Source organism: Somniosus microcephalus, chromosome 27 (assembly GCF_052327205.1).
Source record: "Somniosus microcephalus isolate GS21.2 chromosome 27, FLI_Smic_1.0, whole genome shotgun sequence".
In the NCBI taxonomy this organism is placed as follows: Eukaryota; Metazoa; Chordata; class Chondrichthyes; order Squaliformes; family Somniosidae; genus Somniosus; species Somniosus microcephalus.
In genome coordinates this window covers 27,305,471-27,332,058 of record NC_141013.1, presented here as the reverse complement: position 1 = coordinate 27,332,058, position 26,588 = coordinate 27,305,471, and the positions used below count along the sequence as shown (strand labels likewise).

The window sequence follows — 26,588 nt, the reverse complement described above, 5'->3', positions numbered from 1 at the left end:
AAATATGGGCCATTGTGCATTCTAAACTGTTGAAATGAAGTTTATTGGGCCTGAATTTGTGGGCGGAATCCTCCGAACCGCAAATGAAACTACAAACCCACCTGATGGTCCTGGATCCACGGAGACTCGCGCTCCTGGGCCTCCTCGCGTACACATGCGTAAAGGCCCACGTACCCTGGCGGCACAGGCGGTTTGCAAGTGTCCCTGGGATCATGTGGGCTGGCCCAACCAATGAGAAAGGGGAGCCCCATTATGCTTATGGGGTTTTTAATTTATGTACGGAATCCCCATAAGCTTAATAGGAATCACCCAAAAAATACATGTACAACACTTTGAAATTAAAAAAAATCATTACATGTTTAAAATTAATTAAAATACAATTTCCTTAAAAATTTAAAACAAAAATGTAATTAAAAAAAAAATTAAATGTTTTAAAGGTGCTAAAAATAACCTATTTTAAAAGTTTTTTTATGTTTAAATAAATTTAAAAAAATTATTTTAATACTTATTTAAACTCTTACGCTGGTAAAAGAAGGCCCTACACCTGCTTTTACCAAGTGTAAGAGTTTCACGTGCATTTGCTGGGCAGTAGTTGGGCAAATAACCCAACTCTCTGCCAGCGAATGTCCATTTCCCGGGGATGCGGAGGATTCTTGACAGATCGCAAGTTCCGGGTTTTTCACGTGTGAGCATTGCAGGCAGAAACCCGGAACTTGTGGGCCACTTACGGCCACGTACACTGTGCGTACATGGTCATGGGCCCCGGAAAATCTGGGCCATTATGTTTAGTCTCTGTGCTGCTTAACTGTTCATACTTATAGCTGCCACTTCACAGCTAGCCATTTAATCTAACTTTTCACCCAGCCAGGCAAAACAGCTAGGTGTTAAGTGGCAACTAAATGTTAAATAGCAGTTAACCCAATACCTGATGTTCCAAACAGAAATGGTGTCAATTGATGCCAATCTTCTAAACTTCATTGAGTTGTATCTTGTTAAATCTAAGGCATTACACTAAAGAGTTTGCATCAATGTGAAGCTGAAACAAACATAGAATCATAGAAAGTTACAGCATGGAAGGAGGCCATTTTGGCCCATCGTGTCTGCGCCCGCCAACAAAGAGCTATCCAGCCTAATCCCACTTCCCAGCTCTTGGTCTGTAGCCCTGCAGGTTACAGCATCCCAAGTGCACATCCAAGTGCTTTTTAAATGTGGTTAGGGTTCCTGCCTCTACCACCCTTTCAGGCAGTGAGTTCCAGACCCCCACAACCCTCTTGGTGAAGAAATTTCCCCTCAAATCCCCTCTAAACCTTCCACCAATTACTTTAAATCTGTGCCCCCTGGTTTTTGACCCCTCTGCTAAGAGAAATAGGTCCTTTCTATCCACATATCTAGGCCCCTTATAATTTTATACACCTCAACAAGGTCTCCCCTCAGCCTCCTCTGTTCCAAGGGAAACAGACCCAGCCTATCCAGTCTTTCCTCATAGCTAAGATTCTCTACTCCCGGCAACATCCTTGTAAATCTCCTCCGTACCCTCTCTAGTGCAATCACATCTTTCCTGTAATGTGGTGACCAGAACTGCACGCAGTACTCTAGCTGAGGCCTAATGAGTGTTTTATGCAGTTGAAGCATAACCCCCCTGCTCTTGTATTCTATGCCACGGCTAATAAAGGCAAGCATTCCGTATGCCTTCTTAACCACCTTATCTACTTGGCCTGCTACCTTCAGGGATCTGTGGACATGCACTCCAAGGTCTCTTTGTTCCTCTACACTACAGTGTCCTATCATTTGATGTGTATTCCCTTTCCTTGTTAGCCCTCCCCAAATGCATTACCTCACACTTCTCCGCATTGAATTCCATTTGCCATTGTTCTGCCCACCTGACCAATTTATTGATATCTTCCTGCAGTCTACAGCTTCCTTCTTCAGTATCAACCACACAGCCGATTTTAGTATCATCTGCAAACTTCTTAATCATACCCCCTATATTCAAGTCAAGATCACTGATATATACCACAAAAAGCAAGGGACCCAGTACTGAGCCCTGCGGAACCCCACTGGAAACAGCCTTCCAGTCACAAAAACACCCATCAACCATTACCTTCAGCTTCCTGCCTCCGAGCCAGTTTTGAATCCAACTTGACACTTTGCCCTGGATCCCATGGGCTTTTAACTTTGTGACCAGTCTACCATATGGAACCTTATCAAAAAAGCCTTGCTAAAGTCCATATACACTACATCAAACGCACTACCCTCATCTACCCTCCTTGTTACCTCCTCAAAATATTCAATCAAGTTCGTCAGACACGACCTTCCCTTAACAAATCCGTGCAGACTATCCTTGATTAATCCGTGTCTTTCTAAATGAAAATTTATCCTGTCCTTCAGAATTCTTTCCAATAATTTTCCCATCACCGAAGTTAGGCTGACTGGCCTGTAATTACTCGGTCTATCCTTTTCTCCCTTTTTAAACAAGGATACCACATTAGTAGTCCTCCAGTCCTCCGGCACCACACCTGAAGCCAGAGAGGATTGAAAAATGATGGTCAGGGCCTCTGCTATTTCCTCTTTTGCTTCACTTAACAGCCTGGGATACATTTCATCCGGGCCTGGGGATTTATCCACTTTTGAAGCTGTTAAACCCCATAATACTTCCTCTCTCACTATGTTTATGTTTATTTCATCTAATATTTCACACCACACCTCCCTGATAGCAATGTCTGCTTTGCCCCTCTCCTTTGTGACATATAGGAGAACTTGTTCATTAGTGCAGTAGTACCGTGTAAACTGGTCCTAATACACTGGCGTTTGATTTCCAGAAAAATGGAAAATGGGAAGAAGTATTTAAAAGTGCTTGATATAAAGTACGATTTTCATTTTCTATTTTTAATGTGTGTATTGAAGAAGGATGCGGTTTAGTGTTTCTGTGTGTGTTCAGGCCTTTTCTTGTAGGGGAGAAAATATGTGCTAACAACAACAACTTGTATTTATATAACGTACTTAACATAGAAAACATCCCAAGGCGCTGCACAGGAGTATTATAAGACAAAAAAATTGACACCAAGCCACATAAGGATAATTTAGAGCAGGTGACCAAAAGCTTGGTCAAAGAGGTAGGGGGTGACTTTGTCAATGGGGGCGCGATGGAGGCTGGACTGCTGCTTGTCGGATTTCAGTCCCGCCTCCATCGACTTGTGACCAACCCACGCTATTTTCCTTTGATTGACCTTGTTATTCCCGCCCAGCGGGCTTAGCAGGCCAATTAAGGGGAAACCGGTTACAGAGAACATCAGCATATGACGTTTCATCTAGATGAATTGTCATCGTTTGACAGTCCTGTGAAGCTGCCAAACACTGACATTCTCTGTTGTTTGATGAGTCCTTGTATTAAAGACACACCAAACCTCTTTTGTGAGCAGAAGTTAGATGGCTATTGCATCGGAGAATGCAGCAGCCATCTGTCATCTCTGCCGGTGGGATGCGAGACTCTCCGCATCCCCAACTGTTGAAGCCTGCAGGAAGAAACAAAGGTAAGTAAACATTTTCTATCACTTTCCACTCACCTCACATACTTACCTCTCCACACTTGCACCCATCACTTACCTCCACAGCGCACTTTTGCACCCCTCCGACCCCCGCAGACCCACTGCTCGCCTCGGTGACTCCCAGATTCTGCCATTTTCCCGGCAGTCCTGCCTCCAAACCCGTTTCCCCAGGGCGGGCAAAATCACGCCCGTAGGTTTTAAGGAGCATCTTAAAGGAGGAAAGGGAGGTAGCGACGCAGAGAGGTTTAGGCAGGGAATTCCAGAGCTTGGGGCCTAGGCAACAGAAGGCACGGCCACCAAAGGTGGTGCGATGGAAATCAAAGGATGCTCAAGACACATCATTTTGGCATATTACATGACATTTTGTTCCACTTTTATTTGCATCATTGGCATTTTCAGAATTGGTAACTGATGTGCCACATGGGAACCAATTAAAATCAATAGTTTAATGGAGATATGGGAAACTATTTTCAGTTTCTCTGACTCATCCTATTGAACAGGCTCTTCACTATAAATTCAATCACTCTATAAAAAAACGAATTTCATGTACATTCAGCAAATTAGGAGCCACAATGTTCAAAATTGCAGTGTATAAAAAAGTAGTGAAAATACCGAAGTTAAATTTAGCTAATCATGCAGACAAATAATTATACAGATTGCTTCTGAGCAAAGTTACGCATTGGATGAAAGAAAGAAGGAAGTTGAATTTACGTCGTGCCATGGCATGCCAAGGATTACTTTTGAAGTCAGTGTTGTGTAAGCAAAATCAATTCCTGCACTGCAAGCACTTTTACAGCTCTTTGAGCTTGCACTTGAGCAGTGTGTTGATGTATCATTGTTACAATAATGCTAAAGCAGATTTACATCAGATTAGATTACTAACGATAGTACAGGTACTTTAAGTTTACTACCTGCAAGTACAATAGTTTCCCGGCTATTGAGGCTGTAAGTAAAATAAGATGGGGCAGTCTGCAATTGAGTTCCTGGCAGGCATGAGTCTATAACAGAAAACTGCCTGTAATTTGGCACTAATTCACATTAAATTGGCAGTCTCTCTTAGGAAAGCCATAAGCGGTGGCTGAAGTGGACAAGGGAAATGGTCTGCTGGCATAGAAGGAGGTGCTGTCCAAACTGGGGTCATAGCATATGGTTCACCAACATTGATACATCTCTATAGTACTAGATTAGCAACCTAGAGGTTGAAGTTCAAATTCCACCATGCCAAGTTGTGAAATTGAATTCAATATACTGTACCTGGTAATTTTGGGGCTAGCACCAAAAAAGAAATGACCATGAAAGCTGCAGGATTGCCATAAAAACCCAACTCGTTCACCAACCTATCTATTACTCTAGCTGACTCAAGAAAGCAGCCCACCATCACTTTCTGTGGGCAGTTAGAGCCTGGCAATAAATGTATTGGTAATAAAAATGGGGTTGTAGGACATACTGATCTGCTTTAAAACATGGTGTGGAGATGCCGGTGTTGGACTGGGGTGGACAAATGTAAGAAGTCACACAACACCAGGTTATAGTCCAACAGTTTAATTTGAAATCACAAGCTTTTGGAGCGCTGCTCCTTCGTCAGGTGACGTTGAGAGATGCATAAAGACACAACTTATATAGTCAGAGAATAATGCCAGATGATTACAGGTAATCTTTCTAACTGCCATTTGTGATAAATGGCAGTTAGAAAGATTACCTGTAATCATCTGGCATCATTCTCTGACTATATAAGTTGTGTCTTTGTGCATCTCTCAACTTCACCTGACGAAGGAGCAGCGCTCCGAAAGCTTGTGATTTCAAATAAAACTGTTGGACTATAACCTGGTGTTGTGTGACTTTTTACATTTGCTTTAAAACAATGAGATAACAGCAGTTAGCATAGGTCTCGCTTTAACACATGCTTGATATAAGAAATGTGCATTTAAAAAAACAATTCATTCTTCGGATGTAGGCGTCATTGGCAAGGCTGACATTTATTGTCCATCCCTAATTGTCCATGAGAATGTGGGCCTTGAACCACTGCAGTTCATGTAGTGAAGGTACTCCCACAATTATGTTAGGTGGGGAGTTGCAGGATTTTGACCCAATGACAATGAATGGCGATATATGTCCAATTCAGGATGGGGTGTGATTTGTAGGGGAACTTAGAGGTGATGATGTGAAATGCTTCAGCATTTTTCTTAATGGTCCATAGATCAGCTAATGCAGTTATTAGGAACTTCAATTCAGTTTATAATATTTAACCTTGGTACCTCTATGCACTACACCCAGATGATCCAGTACATTTAGGTGCTAGAAGAAAATCTGCTGTACTATCTGAGAAAAGGTATTGATGATTTGGAACCTGGTATTTTGTTTTGTATTTTAAATAGGTACAGCAGTTGTATAAACCTCTTTTGTACAAAGTGTGCAACTGTTATGCAGTACAATTAGCAGTGTCTGTATTTAAGCAGCGCCACAACTATATTTTAGCACTTCTGCACTTCAGTTTTGTTTGATAAAATTTGACCTTATAAAAGGATATTCCCTTAAATAAATTCCCACGGGAATCTTCAGTTAGTAAAGTTAATTTTAAGTTTATACTTTTGGGTTAGTTTGAAAAGGGTGCAAAATAGCATTTATTTATTTATTTAGACTTTACTGCAAGGACATCTTTTTAAATAATCTGATTTTTATTAATTGATCTCCCATGGCATTGTACACAGAATTAGAGCAGTGAGGGAGAAGGGAAAGAAGAAGGGGGAGGGGCTGGGGGTGGGGGTGCGGAAAAAATAAATAGAGGTCTGTCGTCTGCAGCCGAGAATAGGATTGCAAGGCAGTAATAAATAATTAAACGGGGCTGTAGAGCAGCTTAGACTGGGACTCCAGGCAAAACTATATAAATATCAAAATGGGGCTGTATTTAAGTAATAAATAGTTCAACTAAACTACTTGCCTGGCTACTCGCCTTGCCCAATAGAAATCCCAAATGGTGGCAAGTCAGGGCCATAAAGCGAAAATAAGGCCGCGATTTTACGAACCTCAGCGGGTCCGTGGCGGGCGACGTCGGTGGCTGGTCCCGACCCCGCTGCTGTCTCCATCCCGGCCTCTGAAATTAATTTAACTGTGATTGGACTTGTTAAGCCTGCCCAGCGCATTTCCCAGCCAATTAATGGAAACCGTGCATTGGGTTGAATGGGAATGGAACGGATTGGAAACTGAGCATTGGGTCATCAGCCGGGTTCCTTAAAGGGACCACGGCTGACTTTCTTTTGGCACACTACAGCATTGAGGTGCTGCAAACACTGGCAAGCGCCGCAGAGGTGCAGGGCTGCACCCAGGCTCTCCCATGTCTCCCTCCATATGGTGTACAGCGTCAAGTGAAGTAAATCTGGCCATGGTGAGGCCATCCCTGGCCTCCCGGGCAGCAATGTGGTCGGATGCTGATGCCCTGTGTCCTGTGCAGCATTAGTTGATTGCGGAGAAGGTTGCTGTTGTTGGTGCTGCTGGTGTGTGCCTGATGATGCTGGTGTTGGGGCTAATCGTGGTGGTATTCTGAGGACCAAGGTGAGAGAGTTTCAAGGACACCCATGCTGATGGAATAGATGGCAGGTGAAGTAGAGATGATAGAAGCAACCTGTCAATGGTGGGAGAGGTAATGATGTCAGACTGGATGGAGACTTGTGTAAAGGCTTGCAGCATTCTGAATCTGTGGTGGAAATGCAGTTTAGAGAAGCTAGTGGTTAAGGGAACATTTCTCAATCAGCTGGGAGCTTTGACTTGACATTTGAAGCAGTCAACTCATCAGCTGATTCAATGGCCATTGACCTCCTGCCTCAGCTTCACAGACAAGGTCTAGGCACAGCGGGAAACCGGTGGACGAGCTGTAAAATCCAAAAAGCTGGGGGAAAAAAGCCATTGATAAGTGGCTGTAAACAAGCCACTAATGATTTGAATTGCCTCCCCCGCCGCTGCATGTTAGGTCAGCACTGACCGACCTGACATTTGGTAAAGGCGCGTGGCAGCAGGTTCACAGCGGGGGAAAAACACTTTCCCACCCGACCCGCCACCAATCGCAGCCGCTAACCCCCTGCAATATCCAGCTCTAGTGTTCGAAAGTGCTATCCAGTGGCCAGACCTGGCGACTGCAAGTAGATTCAATGAATTTCTTCTGAAGTATTTTAGCTTACTGTCATATTAATAGGAAAATCTTATTAAAAATGTGTGAACATTTTTAATATGCAAAAATACATAGGAACTTGCACAGGAGTTTTCAATTGGAGGATGCAACAAACATGGTGATTCTAATAATATATAGCTATATGGTATAGCTTTTAAAAAGTCAAAGCACAACTTGCGTAAGCACAGCAAAGGCTTAAAGTCACAAACCAAATATGCTACCCTATACAAAGCCAAGTTTGCAAGTTGTTAGAAACATAGAAACATAGAAGATAGGAGCAGGAGTAGGCCATTCGGCCCCTCGAGCCTGCTCCACCATTCAATGCGATCATGGCTAATCATCCAAATTCAGTACCCTGTCCCTGCCTTCTCCCCATATTCCTTGATCCCTTTAGCCTTAAGAAATATATCTAACTCCTTCTTGAATATAGATACGACATGGGTCTGCGAGGCTACATCCATTATAAACAGGCAGCATCTTTCCACCCTCGGTTTTTATCATTGAGTGCCAACTCTATATGATATAAATATAATACTCTTAACAGCCCTGCTATTGTGCCGCTCAATTCTCCTTGTGTTCGGTTTGAGATGCTGAATGTGCAGGATTCACATTTCTTGCAGTCCTCTCTTTGGGGAAGAGGTATGCGGTCCTTTCTGTTCCAAAATGGCACTTTGGAGTCAACAGCCATCTGAGGTGTCAATCTAGATTTATGTAGAGGCCCATTTATCAAAGCAGGCTCTCCGAGACCTCACATAGGTAGTTTGGAAGAAATGAACTGTAGATTTCAAGGATCTCTTTAATATTTCAATTTTATTGCACCAAAAATTTAGTTCAGCAATTTCAATTAAAGTTTCCTGCAGATCTAAGCAGTCTTGTAACTTCATTTATTGCTTTGCAAAGTTTTAAGACTGCCTGCTTCACCAGTTGAAAAATGTGTTTAATTAAAGATAAGTCTGCTGAGGTTTCTGTGATAAGTTTGATTAAAAAGTTAAAATAAAACACCTTTTACGCAGCAATTGTATGCATTACTTGTAGAGTCATATCGGCACAGAAGGAGGCCATTCGGCCCATTGAGTCCATGCTGGCTCTCTGTCGAGCAATCCAGTCAGCCCCATTCCCCCGCTCTATCCCTGTAGTCTTGCAAGTTTATTTCCCTCTAGTGCCTATCCAGTCTCCCCTTGAAAACATTGAGTGTCTCCACTTCCACCACTTCCGTCGGCAGTGAGTTCCAGGACCTCACCACTCGCTGCATAAAAAAGTTTTCCTCACATCCCCCCCCTGTATCTCTTGCACAAAACCTTAAATCTGTGTCCTCTAGTCCTTGTTCCATCAACTAGTGGGAACAGCCTTTCCTCGTCTAGCCTATCCAAGCCCGTCATAATCTTGTACACCTCTATCAAATCACCCTTCAATCTCCTTTGCTCTAATGAAAACAAATCCAGCTTCTCCAACCTGTCCTTGTAGCTAAGATCCCCCATCCCCGGAACCATTCTGGTAAATCTCCTCTGCACCCTCTCAAGGGCTTTCACATCCTTCCTAAAGTGTGGTGACCAGAACTGGATGCAATACTCCAGTTGTGACCTAACCAGCGCTTTATAAAGGTTCAGCATAACTTCTCTACTTTTGTACTCCATACCTCTATTTATGAAGCCCATGATCCCATATGCTTTGCTAATCACTCTCCAAATATGTCCCACCACCTTCAGGGACCTATGCACATTAACCCCCAGGTCTCTCTGTCCCTGCACACTCTTTAAAACTGTGCCATTAAGTGTAAATTGCCTCTCCCTGTTCCTTCTGCCAAAATGCATCACCTCACACTTCTCTGTATTAAATTCCATCTGCCACTTGTCTGCCCATTCTGCGAGCCTTTCTATGTCCTGTTGCAGTCGATTGGTATCATCCTCACTGTTTGCCACACCCCCAAGTTTGGTGTCATCGGCAAATTTAGAAATTCTACTCTCTATCCAATATCCAGGTCATTTATATATATCAAAAAAAGCACTGGCCCCAGCACTGACCCTTGGGGAACACCACTGTCAACCATCCTCCAGTCTGAAAAGCAGCAATTTACCACAACTCGCTGTTTACTGTCCTTAAGCCAATTCCTTACCCAAGCTGCCACTGACCCACCTATTCCATGATCCTCAATTTTGTTAACCAGCCTTCTATGTGGTACTTTGTCAATTGCCTTCCTAAAATCCATGTAGACAACATCCACTGCATTCCCTTCATCAATCATCCCTGTTACTTTATCAAAAAATTCAATTAGATTAATCAAACACGATCTGCCTTTGACAAATCCGCGTTGGCTCTCCTTAATTAGCTTAAAACTCTCCAAGTGCGCGTTAATTTTTTTTCTTGATTATTGTTTCTAAAACTTTACCCACCACTGATGCTAAACTGACCGGCCTGTCATTACTAGGATTGTCCTTGCACCCTTTCTTGAACAATGGTGTCACATTTGGAATTTCCAATCCTCGGGCACCTCCCCCGAATCTAGGAAAGATTGGAAAATTAAGGCAAGCCCTTCTGCTATCTCTTCCCCCAATTCCCTTAGCAACCTGGGAGGCAAGCCATCTGGACTAGGCGACTTGACCACTCTAAGCATACCCAGCATTTCTAGAACATCCTGCCTATCAATTTTCACCCCTTCCATTGCTTCTGTAAGGATAACCGTAGCTGTTGTAAGGACAGCGGGGGTTTGATTGACAGCTGGTTGACGGCTGATGTCATATCCGGGGGCGGGATCCAACGCCATCTTGGCCATGCTTTCAGACTGAATAAAATGGTTCTCCTCAACAACTGCTTGTGAGTCTAGTAATTACGTTACTAAGATAACATTACATGGTACCAGGATTTATAGAACTCACGATAAGGACATACTACAGCAATGGAAGGAATTAAACCTCCGGCTAATCTGCAACTAGAAGGAAATGTGGATGAAAATTGGCGTGTCTTCAAGCAACGCTTTTCTACCTCACAGCGATTGATGCTTCGACTAGCCCTGGAACACGTAAAGTAGCTTTGTTGCTAACAGTGGCTGGCTCGCAGGCAATCGAGCTGTTTAACACATTTACGTTTGCAGCCGAAGATGATAAAAATGATCTGGACAAGGTAATAGAATGGTTCGACGAATACTGCACTCCAAAAAAGAATGAAACGTATGGGAGATTCGTGTTTCGCTCCCGCGTGCAATAGCAAGGAGAATCCTTTGATTTTTTTTGACAGACTTGAAAATAAAAGCACAAACATGCAACTTTAAGGACCTGAAGGAATCGATGATACGCGATCAAGTCGTTTTTGGAACACTCGACAAGAAGGTGAGGGAGAGAATGCTTAGAGATAATGACCTAAATTTGGATGCAGCAGTGAAAATTTGTCATGCTAGTGAACTCTCAGCCATGCACACGAAGACGTTCAAAGGGCGCAGCATAGCAGAAGAGAGCGCCCTGGGGCTAAAAAACCTGTCAGTGGATGTGGTACACAAGAGGGCCCACGGAGTTCAAGACAAATACGCCTTACGAATGCAGACGATGCGGTTATAAACACGTGGCCAGACAGTGTCCTGCTTATGGGAAGAACTGTGCAAAATGTAAAGGCAGGAATCACTTTGCCAAGATGTGTTTTTTAGAAGAGAAAACTGAAGGTAAAAAGACAGTGCATGCTATTGTGACTGAAGAGACAGGAGCGGAGACTTTGTTTGTTGGAATGGTGCAAAATGAGTCAAAACAGGGCAACAATGCTAATGAAGTGCACTCTGTAGGACCACAGACTGAAGTTTGGATAGCTCCCTTGCTGGTAAATGGCACCATTGTTCCCTTTAAGCTAGATACAGGTGCTAAGGCAAACCTCATAAGTTGGAGTGATGCACAGAATCTCAAAGTGCGACCTAAAATACTGAACAAGACTGTGTCTTTGAAGGCATACAATGGACAAAGCATTAAAACAAAAGGAACGTGTAGGCTGAATGTTAAGGTAAAAAATCACATTCACCCTCTGACCTTTGTTATAGTGCCTGAAGGACATGAGTCACTGTTGGGGGACAAGGCCTGTGTGGATTTGGGCTTGGTAAAACGAATCTATACTATCAATGAACAGAACTGTGTGCAGAGTGCCCCCCAAGATACTACAAATCTGACTCATGAGACTATAGCACACAAATATGCAGATGTCTTTCAGGGTTTCGGAGCACTGCCCTTTACATACTCCATCAAACTGAGAGAGGATGCACAACCTGTGATTCACGCACCCAGGAGAGTTCCAGTGGCTCTCCGTGAAAAACTGAGGAAAGAGTTAGACCGCATGGAGGGACTAGCTGTCATAAAGAAGATTGAGGAACCGACTGACTGGGTAAATTCCATGGTCTGCGTCAATTCAAAGAAAACTGATAAATTGCATGTCTGCATGGAGCCCAAGGACGTTAACGCCAATATCAAAAGAGAGCACTACCAAATTCCAAAGAGAGAGGAAATAGTCAGCGAAATGACAGACGAGAAAGTCTTCTCCAAAATGGATGCCTCACATGGTTTCTGGCAGTTGAAACTTGATGAAGAAAGTGCTAAGCTGTGCACTTTTAACGCCCCGTTTGGTCGATACTCCTACCAACATCTGCCCTTTGGTATTAGCTCCGCCCCAGAAATCTTTCACAGAGCAATGGAGCAAATCATTGAGGGCCTGGAGGGAGTGCGGGTGTACGTGGATGATCTGGTAGTATGGGGCTCCACTCAAGGGGAGCACGACACCAGACTGGAGAATACACTTCAGAGAATACAGCAGTATGGACTCAAACTAAATAAAGACAAATGTCAGTTCGGTGTCAATGAAATCACATTCCTCGGAGACAAGATCTCTGCAGAGGGGATTCAGCCAGACAAGTCAAAGGTAAAAGCTATACATGACATGGAGAAACCAAAGGACAAGAAAGGGGTTCAGCAGGCCCTTGGCATGGTTAACTACCTAGGAAAATTCATTCCAAATCTAGCAGAGAAAACTGTTCATCTGAGAAAACTGCTGCACCAAGAGACTGAGTTCCAATGGGGACATGAACATGAGAGAGAATGGAAGGGGCTGCTACACATTCTAGCAAGTGAACCCCTACTGAAGTTCTTCTGCCCTAAAAAGAGGACAAAAATGTCCACAGATGCCTCTAAGAATGGATTAGGGGCTGTCCTTCTGCAGGAAGATGAAGGAGAATGGCGACCAGTGGCGTATGTGTCACGCTCCATGACGGCTACAGAGTGCCGGTCCGCGCAGATCGAGAAGGAGTGCCTTGGCTTGGCATTTGGGTGTGAAAAATTTCATACCTACATCTATGGTCTCCCCAAGGTTATCCTAGAAATGGACCATAAGCCACTGCTAGGGATCGCAAAGAAGAATCTGTGTGACATGTCACCACGGATACAACGCCTGATGATGAAACTTCAACGTTACGATTTCGAGCTAACATACGTGCTAGGGACACAAATGTTCATTGCAGACACACTATCCAGGGCTGCGCCGTATGCCACACAAAACAGTGAAACAGAAGAGGATGTGGCTCTTCATGTGGATATGGTCTACGCAGCATTGCCCACCACACAGGAGAAACTATCAGTGATAGTCACAGAGACATCAAAGGACCCAGTCCTGAGTAAAGTAATGAGAAATCTTCACGAGGGCTGGAAGAAAGGGTCATGTAAACAATATTATCGCATTCAGTCTGAGCTCTCTGTGGTCAATGGATTACTGCTTAAGTGTGACAGGATAGTAGTGCCCACCTCTATGCGACGAGAAATGCTCAACAGGATACACGAAGGGCATCTGGGTGCAGAAAAGTTGAAAAGGAGAGCACGTGAGGCACTCTACTGGCCAAACATGAACTCTGATATTGACCAGTTGATCAGCGAGTGTGCTACATGTCAGGAGTATCACTACAAGCAAACAAAAGAGCCCCTCATTACCACAGAGCTCCCATCACAACCTTGGGAAAAAGTCAGAACTGATATATTTCACTATGAAGGAAAAGACTATTTGTTAGTTATTGATTATTATTCCAATTATCCGGAGATTGCTTTCTTGTCCAGTACTACATCAAGAGCTGTGATAACTCACCTGAAGTCAATCTTTGCCAGGCAGGGCATCCCTCTAACCCTGGTCTCTGATAATGGCCCTCCCTATGCCAGTCATGAGTTTCAGTTATTTGCTTCAGAGTATGAGTTTAATCATGTAACCTCCAGCCCGCTCTATCCTCAGGCTAATGGAAAGGTGGAGAAGGGGGTACAGATTGTGAAAAGACTATTAAAGAAAGCAGCACACAGCAACACTGACCCATATCTGGCCCTGATGTTGTACAGGGCGGGCCCGCTAGCAAGTGACAAGTCTCCAGCTGAGCTCTTACTGGGTCGGAAAATCTGTACACGACTTCCCAGTTATGTCACACCTGACCACAGAGATGAGGTGTGGGCAGACAAGGCTCGTAAGCTACAACATAAATAAAAAACACTTCATGACCGCACAGCCACTACACTAGTGCCGCTACAGGAGAAGGATATAGTCCGCATTGAAGGGCCTGAGTCATGGCCTACAAGAGCCACAGTTCTACAACAGGCCGCCCCCAGGTCATACAGTGTCATGACAGAGAACGGCAATGTGCTTCGCAGAAACAGGAGGCACCTACTGAAAACCACAGAGACCTTTCAGCCTCAGGAGGACGGAGAGGATGACGAGATGAGGGAAATGCCACAAAGAGATGAGATGAGGGAAATGCCACAAAGAGACGAGATGAGGGAAATGCCACAAAGAGACGAAGGACACAATAGTGATAATGTGGATACAACTGGGGTGGTTCAGCAAACACCCGTCCAGCCACGCACGTCACAGCGCACCAGAAAGCCTGTAGTTAAACTTGACCTGTAGACAGGGATTGATAAGACTGTAAACAGTTAATGGACTCATGGGTGTGGGTAAGGTTTATACCTACCTGCAATTAGTTACACTGACTGGTTCTATATGATGTTAACAAGTTCTATGTGTTATGTTATGTTACTGTGTTATGTCTTCATTGAAGGGGGAAGATGTAAGGATAACCGTAGCTGTTGTAAGGACAGCGGGGCTTTGATTGACAGCTGGTTGACGGCTGATGTCATATCCGGGGGCGGGATCCGACGCCATCTTGGCCATGCTTTCAGACTGTACTGGGAGACACAGAAGCAGGACTGAATAAAATGGTTCTCCTCAACAACTGCTTGTGAGACTAGTAATTACGTTACTAAGATAACATTACAGCTTCTACCTTTTCCACTTCTACCGATATTTTGTCAGCATCCACCTCCTTAATAAACACCGATACAAAGTACTCATTGAGTATTCTAGCCTTGCCCTGCACCTCTAAGCATATATCACCTTCTTTGTCCCTAATAGGCCCCACCCCGCCTCTTACTATCCGCTTACAGTTTACATGCCGGTAGAAGATTTTTGGGTTCCCTTTTATGTTAACCGCCATTCTACTCTCATATTCTCTCTTTGCCAAACTTATTTTCAGCTTCACTTCCCGTCTCAACTTATTGTATTTGGTCTGGTTCTCCCTTGAAGAATTCACCTGACATGCATCATGTTTCATCATATTCTTGATCTCCCTCATCACCCAAGGAGCCCTTGCTTTGGTTCCCTTACCCTTCCCTCTTGTTGGAATGTACCTAGCCTGTACTTGGAACATCTCCTCCTTTAAAGATCACCCATTGTTCCGTTACAGTTTTTCCTGTCAGTCTTTGGCTCCATTTTACCCTGGCTAGATTCTTTTGCATCCCTTTGAAGTTAGCCCTATTCCAGTTCAGAAGTTCCACTCTAGGTTGTTCCTTGCTCCTCTCCATTGCTAAACTAAATCTTATGATACGATGATCACTCGTACCCAAGTGTTCTCCCACAGACACTTGGTCGACCTGGCCCACCTCATTTCCCAGCACCAGATCCAGCAATGCCTCCTTCCTAGTTGGACCAAGAACATACTGGTCAAGGAAATTCTCCTGAACACATTTCAGAAATTCCTCCCCCTCCTTTCCCTTTACCCTAGCATTATCCCCATCGATATTTGGGTAATTAAAGCCCCCCAATATCACCACTCTACAGCTCTTGCATGCCTCTGCGATTTCCCTGCAGATTTGCTCCTCTGCCTCCCTCTCACTATTTGGAGGCCTGTAGAATACCCCCAATAGTGTGATCAAACCCTTTTTGCTCTTCGGCTCTAACCAAATGGATTCTGTCCTTGTCCCCTCAAGAACTCAAGGTGAGGTGGTGAGAACAGGCTGGCTATAATTCATTTCTATTATGGAGTTCAGAGAGTAAAAGAAAATGAAAATTGTTGTTGAAGTCTTGGAGATTTGGGTGAGGGGGAATTTCGTTCCCCTCACCTTTGGCCTCCAAATATCCAAAAAGCTCACCAATTATTCTACTTGCACAATTTGCTCACTAGATTAAACATAATTTTGTGCTGCACCACAACACTGCATTTGAAATGGTGGATAATAAGCTCATGAGATTTTAGGATTAAAATAACTGGAAGAATATAAAAATATGAATCACCAACATTTTGATTATCTACTACAAAGTACAAACATATTGGAAAAAGCCTGTAATGGATCATTTACCTCGGGTACAATTGCTTCATCGGAATACTCAAATGTAGTTTTTAGTGACAGTCCTAGTATTGCCAAAGTGAATTTCATTGGTTTCATTTTCTCATCCCTTTTGGTATTGATGTAATGTATCACATTCAAACATCTCCCTCAAGTAGTAAGTTATAAGTGAGCATTCCATCTGATCTTTCAGCAGTAAGTGGAAGAACTGCTGAACTGAAGCAAATTTCCCCTTTTAAGCTAGTCCAGTCCCCACCACTTAAAATAATCACAATTTAAAACATGCAGTTGCTTATACCGGCCATAAAGCGATAACCATTATCCATTTGTATTAACGTAAATTTCAAAGTTGCTGGTTATGTTGGGCAGCAACAGCTGTGCTTGCTTACTAGTTCGCACCTCGTTAAGGTGCGCGGAATGCAAGAACAAACATAAGTAAATAACAAATAAAAACAGAAAATGCTGGAAATACTCAGCCGGTCAGGCAGCATCTGTAGAGAGAGAAACAGAGTTAACGTTTCAGGTCGATGACACTTCGTCAGAATATCGACCTGAAACGTTAACTCTGTTTCTCTCTCCACAGATGCTGCCTGACCTGCTGAGTATTTCCAGCATTTTCTGTTTTTATTTCAGATTTCCAGCATCCGCAGTATTTTGCTTTTGTATAAGTAAATAACATCTCGTTAATGTTCAGTTACCTTTGTGTCTTTGTTGAATTTCTTCTAAGTGGTGTAGGGTTACAGTTTGTGCTAAGCCCCGACTGCAGTTTAAATAAAGCTCTTTGGATTGCGTACAGTCTTGATCTACAACATTCTTGTTGTATAGTACAGCGCTATCACGTTATGTCGGCCACTGCATATAGTGGGCAAATCATGTTCACACGAACGCCCCGGCTATAAGCGGTGGGGACTGTAATTGTTTTGCAGTTTAGATTTTTCAGGTGATCTTAATATGACTTTCCTATTGACAATTTAACTGCTACATATACCACATGTACAAATTTATGGAATGTGAATCTCAAAAAAAAAATCCATTCTATTCCATCAAGAAAATAATTTTTTGTCTGCGATTATGCATGTTTCCACACATTCACAGATTACAGGAAGCTTTAGTTTTTTTTTAACATTAAATCATCTATTAGCAATTTTAAATTAGCTGAACCAAACCAAAGGTAGGTCAAAAAGTGCTGGCTGTTTACATGGATCAAGGCATGTCACGAAGGCCCGGATATTGCGCTCTTGATGACGGAGCGTACGCTGTTGTAAGCCATCAGAAAGGCCCCGCAAGTTCCGGGTTTCTGTATGTGCAAAAACCCAGAACTTGCGATCCAGAAATCACTTTAGCTGGTGCAGAGTTGCCCAACTAGCTATTCAGAGTGACAGAAGGTGGGAAGTGGTGTTCCACAAGGATCAGGGCCGGGACCACTCTTGTTCACGATTTATATTAACAATTTAGACTTTGGAATCAAAAACACAATTTTTAAATTTGCGGATGCCACCAAATTGGGGCAGGGGGTGGGGAGACGCGGGGGGATAGTCAATACCGAGGAGGACTGCAACAAATTACAAGAAGACATTAATAAACTTGAAGAATGGGCATATAATTGGCAAATGAAATTCAACACAGATAAATGTGAGGTATTACATTTTGGCAAGAAAAATAGGGAGGCCACATATTACTTGGAAAATACAAATCTAAGTGGGGTAGAGGAGCAAAGGGACCTCGGAGTACAAATACACAAATCACTACAAGTAGCGACACAGGTTAACAAGGCCATAAAAAAAGCAAACCAAGCACTAGGGTTTATTTCTAGAGGGATTGAATTGAAAAGTAGGGAAGTTATGCTAAACTTGTATTGAACCTTGGTTAGACCACACTTAGAGTACTGTGGACAATTCTGGTTGCCATATTATAAAAAGGATATAGAGACACTGGAGAGGGTGCAAAAAAGATTTACAAGGATGATGCCAAAAATGCGAGGGTTTATCTATTGGGAAAGGATGAACAGGCTGGGTCTCTTTTCTCTTCAAAAGAGAAGGCTGAGGGGTGACCTAATTGAGGTCTTTAAAATTATGAAAGGTTTTGATAGAGTGGATACAGAGAGAATGTTTCCACTTGTGGAGAAGAGCATAACTAGAGGCCACCAATATAAGATAGTCACCAAGAAATCCAATTGGGTAAAGAAGTTCCTTCTGAATTCCCTGAAAGTGGTGAGAATGTGGAACTCGCTACCACAGGGAGTGGTTGAAGCAAATAGTATTGATGCATTTAAGGGGAGGATAGATAGGCATATGAGGGAGAAGGGAATAGAGGGTTATGCTGAGAAGAGTTAGATGAGGAAAGACAGGAGGAGGTGAGAGTGGAGCATAAACGCCGGCATGGACTGGTTGGGCCGAATGGCCTGTTTCTGTGCTGCTTATCCTATATAATGTAATCTTACTGCCCAGCAAATGTCCATGAAACCCTTACACCTGGTAAAAGCAGGCATAGGGCCTGTTTTCACCAGAGTAAGGGTTAATATAAATCTTAAATTAAAAATTAAAAAATAAAAAAGCATGCACAAACATTTAAAATTTGTTTACATAAATTTTGGCCCAGATTAAAATATTTAAAAGTATTTTTCAAAAATTTTTATTTTTATTGTAGGAACTTTTAATAAAATTTGAAAATGGGAACATTAATTTTTATTCCAGTTGTATAAATTATTTAATTATTTGGGGATTCCTCGTGCTTATGGGGATTCAGTTTGTAAATGGATTCCCCATAAAGCATATTAGGAATCCTCCTTTCTGATTGGAGGACCTTACCCACGTGGCCCCTGGGATGCTCCCTAGGATCCGTGGGCCTTTACACAGGTGTACGCCTGCAGGCCCAGGACTCAAGTCTCCAAACCCTGGGAGCCTGAAGGTAAGTGCGGATTTTTCATTGGGTCGGAGGCGTGCTCCAGAGGTACGCCTCCGACCGCAAATTCTGGGCCCAAATCTTTGCCGTTGAAAATTTGCCCATATGTAATTGTTTACATAGCTGCAGTTTGTTTTTTTTGCATTGAACGTAGAGGCCTGGATTATCCGCCGTTGTAGATCCTGCGAGTATCTTTGGCCGGGCTGGAGTTCTGAGTGCCGCAAGAATGCTCCCTGTGACCTCAGCTGATCATCTGAGGTCAGAGTAATTTGCATCTTTTCAGGCAAGGTCCTTGGCCTATGTTGGGGTGCCGACATGGAAGGGGCCAAAGATTGGGTACAGAAAGCATAAGCAGAGTGTGGCTGGTGACCCTTGTACTGCCTGTTTGTCTTTTGGAAAAAAAATTGATTTAAAATAAAAAAGCCTACCTGTGTGCAATTCATCATCGTATGATCCACTGACCCTTTAAAATTTTAATGGCCGCTCTGCTGCCAATAGCAACACTGGTGCCTGGAATAAATCGATGTTCCTTACTCCCAGTACAGTTTGCCCACATGTATATGGGTTGATGTGTTCTATGCTTCATCACTAATGGAAAGATATTTGCGAAGATACATAAATAAGTCTGGTTCTGGTAGAAGGAGTCCTCCGTCTATTTCCCACCCATGCCTTAGTTATGCCGTTTTGGTGGTTTAGAAAGAGGGGGAAAAAATTTTTGCCAGAGGTTTTAGGTTCCTATTTCTCAACTGAGTTAACAGATGTTATAAATTGACTAAAATAACAACAGAAAATGCTGGAAATACTCAGCAGGCCAGACTATCACAAGAATGATTATTTTCCTTGTCAAGGGAAGTTTAATATACTTGGATGTTTGCAGATTAAATTCCCATTTAAATGTTGTTCTGCCTTAAATCTGCCAGACTAAAATTTGCATGCTGCAGTAAAAGATACGGGATTGTATGATTTGTAGAAAGAAATTAATTCTTTGATTTAACATGCTAATATAAAATGAGGTCTTTTAACATCCTAATATCAAAAGAGGTCTTTTAGTTAAGTTCTTGTTTTTCATTATTTGGCAATGGTCTGTTTGTTTGTATGTAGATAGTGAAGAGAATGTTTGAATTGGAATGAGCATGGGAAGCGATTAAAAACTTCATGCTTGTGTTTTCATAAATGCTGCTATTATAATTTGATAGCAAAAAAATAAAACGATGACAGTTTTGTGCTGTGGACACAAGAACTAGTAACTCGATTTTTAAAAAAAACCTCAATCTTTTCAATTGAAACTGTCAGTTGCTGTTGTTGGCTGCACTTAGCACTCCAGGCCAGGGAGCATGCAGAAATTTACATGCTTCGTAGCCTGTAAGAGATCTTGGGTAAAGAAACACTAGCATTTTTTAAAAATCCACAGCTAGCTGATGACAAAAAGAGGATAATTGAGAATCAGAACAAACATTTCAAGGATAACCTGAAGTGACAAGTTAATGAATGTGACTAGGCATTTAGGAAACCTGGGAAAATGTAGCCAAATCTGATATAAAATGTGGCACTGCACACTTTGGGAGGGATTTTCGGGGGGGTCAGCGGTGGTGGGTCAGGTGGGAATTTTTTTTTTACAGCGGGTTGGGACCTCGCTGTCAACCTGCCGCTACGTGACTTTCCCAGATGTTGGGTCTGTCAGGGCTGAACAGACCCGACCCGCAGTGGCGGGTGAGGCAATTCAGGTCATGATGACCTTGTTAACAGCCCATTAAAAAGTATTTTGAGCTCGCCGTACCATTTTACGAGGTCACCCACGGGGTCCACGCTGCTCGGGGATCACATCAGGTAAGGTGGTCGGGAGTTGTATGACCATGGAATATCTCATTACTTGACAGCTGCAGATATGCTATAAAAGCTCCCATCTCACAGCTGTTCACTTTCCAAGCTCAGAAGCTGTTGCTTACTGCAAGTGTTTGGAGCAAACTCTCTATCCAGTGACCCCCTCATTGGAACAACCTCTCTCACCATTGACAGATCGTTCCTGTCATCCCACGTTCACCTGCCATCTATTACATCAGCATCTGTGCCCTTGAAACTATCTCACCTTGGTCCTCAGAATCCCACCACCATCAGCCCCAACACCAGCAGCACCAATAACAGCACTAACCTTCTCCGCAATCAACTGATGCTACACAGGACACAGGGCATCAGCACCTGACCACATTGCTGCCCAGGACGCCAGGGATGGCCTCACCATGGCCAGATTTACTTCAGTTGACATTGTACACCCTGGCTGCCACATGATGCGCCAGGTTGGCACCATCCCACACCAACACCATAAAGCATCCCAACAATGCCCAAGCCATTCCTTTCACATTCATGACCATTTGCGGGGGGTTACTGTTATGTCTCACCATTCACTGCAACTCACTAAGCCACTTCCGAAGGTGCACACAGATCTGTCCAAGAACAGAGAGTGTTGAAAATAAAGGTTTCAATGTTTGACAGCACATTAACAGAGACATTACATGAACATCGGCTAAAACACCCACGTGCCTACCCTTGTGTGTTAGTTGGTATGATTGGACTAGGATGAGGGTGAGTGTGAGGGGTGGCTACTGAGATGGGGAAGTGATAATGTAGATAGAGAGGGATGGGTGGAGGTGCAAGGTAAATTGGTGTGAGTAAGGATGTGCAGGAGTAGGGTAGGAAAGGCAGAGTGATGGGGTGTGATGAGTGGCACAGCAGGATGAGGTTGAGTGTGGCTTTGCAGTAACGTTTTGTGATCTACTGAGATCATAGAAAGATTTGTGCCACTGCAGCCTGGTCCTCCTGATGACATCCCTGCTTGTGTCCTCCTGTGCACTGGGCAACCAGGCTGCGTTGGTCTCCTGGGGAGGTCTCTTCCGCCTATTGGAAGGAAAGAGAACCTCCCTGTCTGCTGTGACTCCCTCCATAAACATATGGAGGGAGTTATGAGAGAGCCTGGGTGCAGCCGTGCACCTCTGTGCAGTGCTTGTCAGTGTTTGTAGCACCTCACTGCTGTAGAACACTGACAGCACAACTGTCAATGTAAATTTGCGCATGGTCCCTTTAAGGAAACCGGCTGATGAAGCATCATCAAATTACGTCATCAGACCCGCTTCCTTCAATTGGCTGGCAAACGCGCTGGACGCGCTTAACAAGCCCAAACAACGTAAAATCTTTCTGCACAGCGGGCTGGAGCCAGCAGCGGGGTCAGGACCCGCCACGCCACGGACCTGCCGAGGTTGCAGAAATCAAGGCCTTTGAAATCAACGGAGTGTTAACATCGGAAGAAAAGTGTTATTGCAGAAAAGTCAACTGGTAATGGTAGGCAAATGACTGACAATGGACCTGGATTGCACGTGACTGTCGATGTGCATCACACGTTGGATTATAGAGTCACTCCCACAAACACCATTGACTGCTGGACTCTTTTCTGTGCTTGTGTGTTTTGATCAACACTGATTTAAAGTGACTTCCATCACATCTCCCAACCAGCAATGGGGTGAACCTGGAATAGGAGTGCTGCTACCATCTGCCTGTATCTCCCTTTCTCCAGCAATCTGTATGCCTGGCTACACACAAACCCATTTGCTGGTTTGGGCTATGTTCCATATCTAGAAAACTCTCTGTCACTTTTCTCACATTTCACTTGGTCTCTGTGCTGCTTCACCTCTCTGGAACAACACTGATGCTCTCCTTACTTGACGCTCTAAGGTCTAGGATTTAAGGATTTAAGGCCTCGATCTGCATTAACAGATTAGGGAACTGTCTAACCCTATAATACTCTACAGAGGTAACAAAACCTTCAAGGTGACAATGAGTTTTTCAATCTACAAGTATACTGCTATCTAAGTGATGCCCAGGTGCTACCCAAGACTCCATGGTGGCTGATGACAGTGAAAGGAGTTCCTTCATTTCCCTCTGACTGAAGAGGATTCCTATGAAGCCAGTTAACACCAGCTTACATGGAGGATTGACTTGAAATTGAATATCCCTTAAACTATATGTTGTACTTCTATGCCATGGCTACAAGCAATCTTCTCCAAGAAGACTAGTATACATTGGGGCCTAAATTCCTTAACGCCCCAAACTGGGCGTGATTCTGCCAGCTCGCAGCGATGGTGCACTGAAGTGGAGAGTCCCAAGGACCAAAGTAAATTTGTCTTTGGGCATTGTCAGAATAGATCAAGTGAGCTATGGGCACCAATGAGACAACCTTTTTTTTTATTCGTTTATGGGATCTGCGCGTCGCTGGCAAGGCCAGCATTTATTGCCCATCCCTAGTTGCCCTTGAGAAGGTGGTGGTGAGCCGCCTTGAACCGCTACAGTCCATGTGGTGAAAGTACTCCCACAGTGCTGTTAGGGAGGGAGTTTCAGGATTTTGACCCAACGACGATGAAGGATCGGCGATATACTTCTAAGTCAGGATGGTGAGTGACTTGGAGGGAAACTTGGAGGTGGTGGTGTTCCCATGCGCCTGCTGCCCTTGTCCTTCTAGGTGGAAGAGGTCGTGGGTTTGGGAGGTGCTGTCGAAGAAGCCTTGGCGAGTTGCTGCAGTACATCTTGTAGATGGTACACACTGCAGCCACGGTGCGCCGGTGGTGGAGGGAGTGAATGTTTAAGGTGGTGGATGGGGTGCCAATCAAGCGGGCTGCTTTGTCCTGGATGGTGTCGAGCTTCTTGAGTGTTGTTGGAGCTGCACTCATCCAGGCAAGTGGAGAGTATTCCATCACACTCCTTATTTGTGCCTTGTAGATGGTGGAAAGGCTTTGGGGAGTCAGGAGGTGAGACACTTGCCGCAGAATACCTGACGCAGTTTGTCTGTTGGGGCTGAGGCCTAGAGATGAGTCGGCGGGGGGGGGGTTGGGTTTGGGGTTGGTGTGGGGTGGCGGGAGTCTGGTTTACAGACCGCTGGTTAGGCTGCTCAAGACCCAGAATGCCAGTCAGAGCTTGCACATAGCAAGCTGTGACTAGTACAGACGAATTTAGGAGTCTGAAATATTGAAATGAGCACTGTGCTCATTTCAGGTGGCTCCTTGGGCTGCCTTAAAAAAAAGGCCTCGAACAATTTAGCAGCAGCCCAAATGCCCATCCCGATTGGTGCAGGCCTCCACACTGCTAAATTGATTATTGGTGCGCCCATTTTAGGCTTATAAAACCCATGCAACAGTCTTAAATATAGACCCCACTGTATACAAAGCTTCGTCATTTTATAAAGTTCTCCTGGAGCTAGTTCTTAACTAAGAATCCTGAGACAGTTATCCTGGCCAACATTTATTCCTCAATCAATATCACTGAAACAGATTATCTGGTCATTTATCTGATCCTGTTTGTGGGATCTTGCTGTGCGCAATTTGGCTGCCATGTTTTCCTACACTGCAACAGTGACTACACATCAAAATGTACTTCACTGGCTGTGATGTGTTTTGCAATATCCAGAGGTTGTGCGAGGCGCTATATAAATGCAAGATCTTTCTTTCTAAGTCTGGGTACCGTTTTGGTCACCCTCCTCTATTTTCTGTGAGAGCATCACAGCCAAACCTGATCCATTTTTTCTCTCGTTATTTTGGATGCTATGGTCTTGGCTTTGGTTTGACTATTATAAAAATTATCGGGGAAAAAAGTGTCAGTTTGTTGCATCTGTTCAGGCAGGATTAATTCCCAGAACGAGCATTGTCTAAATCGCTGTGTCACCCAGTCCTTTTAATTGCTGTCCTTTTTTGCCCAAGGCCATTAAGTTGAACTCGTTTTGAACTACTGACTTTAATTATTGGCGATATTTACTGCAGTACTCCCTATGTCAATCAGCTGTATTTTAGTGGATGATTAGATCTGGTATTTTAGTGTGCTTGGGTTTTGCACCATCATAGTGATCTGATGGAAATTCAATAACTGTGTGCTGTTTTAAACAAGTATTCTTATTAACAGAAAACAAGATGGCAAAAGCTCTCCTTTTGACAGCAAAAGTGATTTAGAGTCGTGCTCAAGTTGCAGCCGATTATCCAGTCAGCAGCATTCGCTGGAAAGCAAACCTTCATTAGAATTAACTAATAGGTGAGTTGGCCCAACGTTATATACATCTTCACATCAGTTTTCATTTTGTGCACAGTAACGCAGTATAATCATTTAATGGTATTTTAATTTTTTTTTTACCTCAATGAAAGGAGGCTGCAGTGCAGAACCTCCGTGCACCCTGTATACACTGATAATGTCACAGCATGGATGGGACCCCATGTGACTTTGAACAACTCCATTGATTGCAAAGTAGTCTTGGCCTCAGATTGTCCTGGATACTGATCCAGAATGGTCCACTCCTAGGAAAACATGGTCCTGAGAACAAAGGATGAGCAGCACTTTTAACAAGTTGCACCTTCCCCCTCCTTAAAAAAAATTGTAACATTTTATTTCAGTAGATTAATGGGACGTGCTTTAAAGAAAATATATTTTTTGGACATTTTCTTCCCATTTAAGATCTATTTTTTAGTAGTTCATAGTGAGCACAGTTTATCCCATGATAGGCAATAACTGGCGCATTCATTCTGCTTCCACATTAAATTCAAATCTTTCATTCAGCAGCAGAAATGGGAGATTTGAATAACTGAAAGTTTATTGTCTGAGCTTACTGCATAGTGGCATTTTGCTTAGGACAATGTCACTGTCTGGTAAGCAGCTTTTTTTTAATATTTAAAAATAAGACTCTCTGCAGAGCTGGAATCTTCGCAGCTGATTTTCCTCTGCCCAGTGCCCTGCATGTGCCTGTCCCCAGGGATTTCGGGAGAGGAAAAAAGGGGCGACATAATAAAACTCACTAGGCACTTGGTTTGAGTATAAAGCAAGGCTTTAATCCACTTGTTTCAGAACATGGAGGTCTAGTTGTACTTCACTAGTTCCTGTCTTACAAAATGTCCCTGCGCAAGCTGGGCCCACGCCCGAGTATTTATACTCCTTGGACGGCGCCACCAGCTGGCCGTCCAGCGTTATTTCAAGAGTAGTTTCTTTATGATGATGAGATTTATAACAAGGGGTGTGGCACAGGTTGTGCACATGACACAGATTGCTGGCAGGCTGGATGGGGGATAAGTGGAAACAACCTCGACTACTGTTGCTAGTTGGAAAATGACATTAGCGTCAGCAGTAGTACAATTTCCATCACTCCAGAATGGAAAGTCTTGTGGCTGGTATGTGTGCAGCATTTTAATTTTACCATTGCTAATAAGGTAACACATTTTAAAAATCCATATTCTGTAAGTTTCTCTTTTGACTTTAAAAGTACAAAATCACACAAGATGAACTTTTAGCAAAACTTAGCTGCACCTTCTAATATTCTACTATTTATGTTGAATAATTATTTTTGGGTAT

General features: G+C 43.5%; 1 protein-coding gene across 5 annotated transcripts in view; it reads left to right on the top strand.

Annotated features, from left to right (window-relative positions):
• unc13c (unc-13 homolog C (C. elegans)) overlaps positions 1-26,588 on the top strand; it is a 794,870-nt gene that overhangs the window by 155,073 nt on the left and 613,209 nt on the right. For 3 of the 5 annotated variants that reach the window (XM_085968794.1, XM_085968795.1, XM_085968797.1), the window contains exon 9: positions 25,158-25,283. The exons of the other annotated variants lie outside the window; for them this stretch is intronic. In XM_085968794.1, the coding sequence (XP_085824920.1) occupies positions 25,158-25,283 (126 nt within the window). The remainder of the gene's footprint in view (positions 1-25,157; positions 25,284-26,588) is intronic. 5 annotated transcript variants of the gene reach the window in all.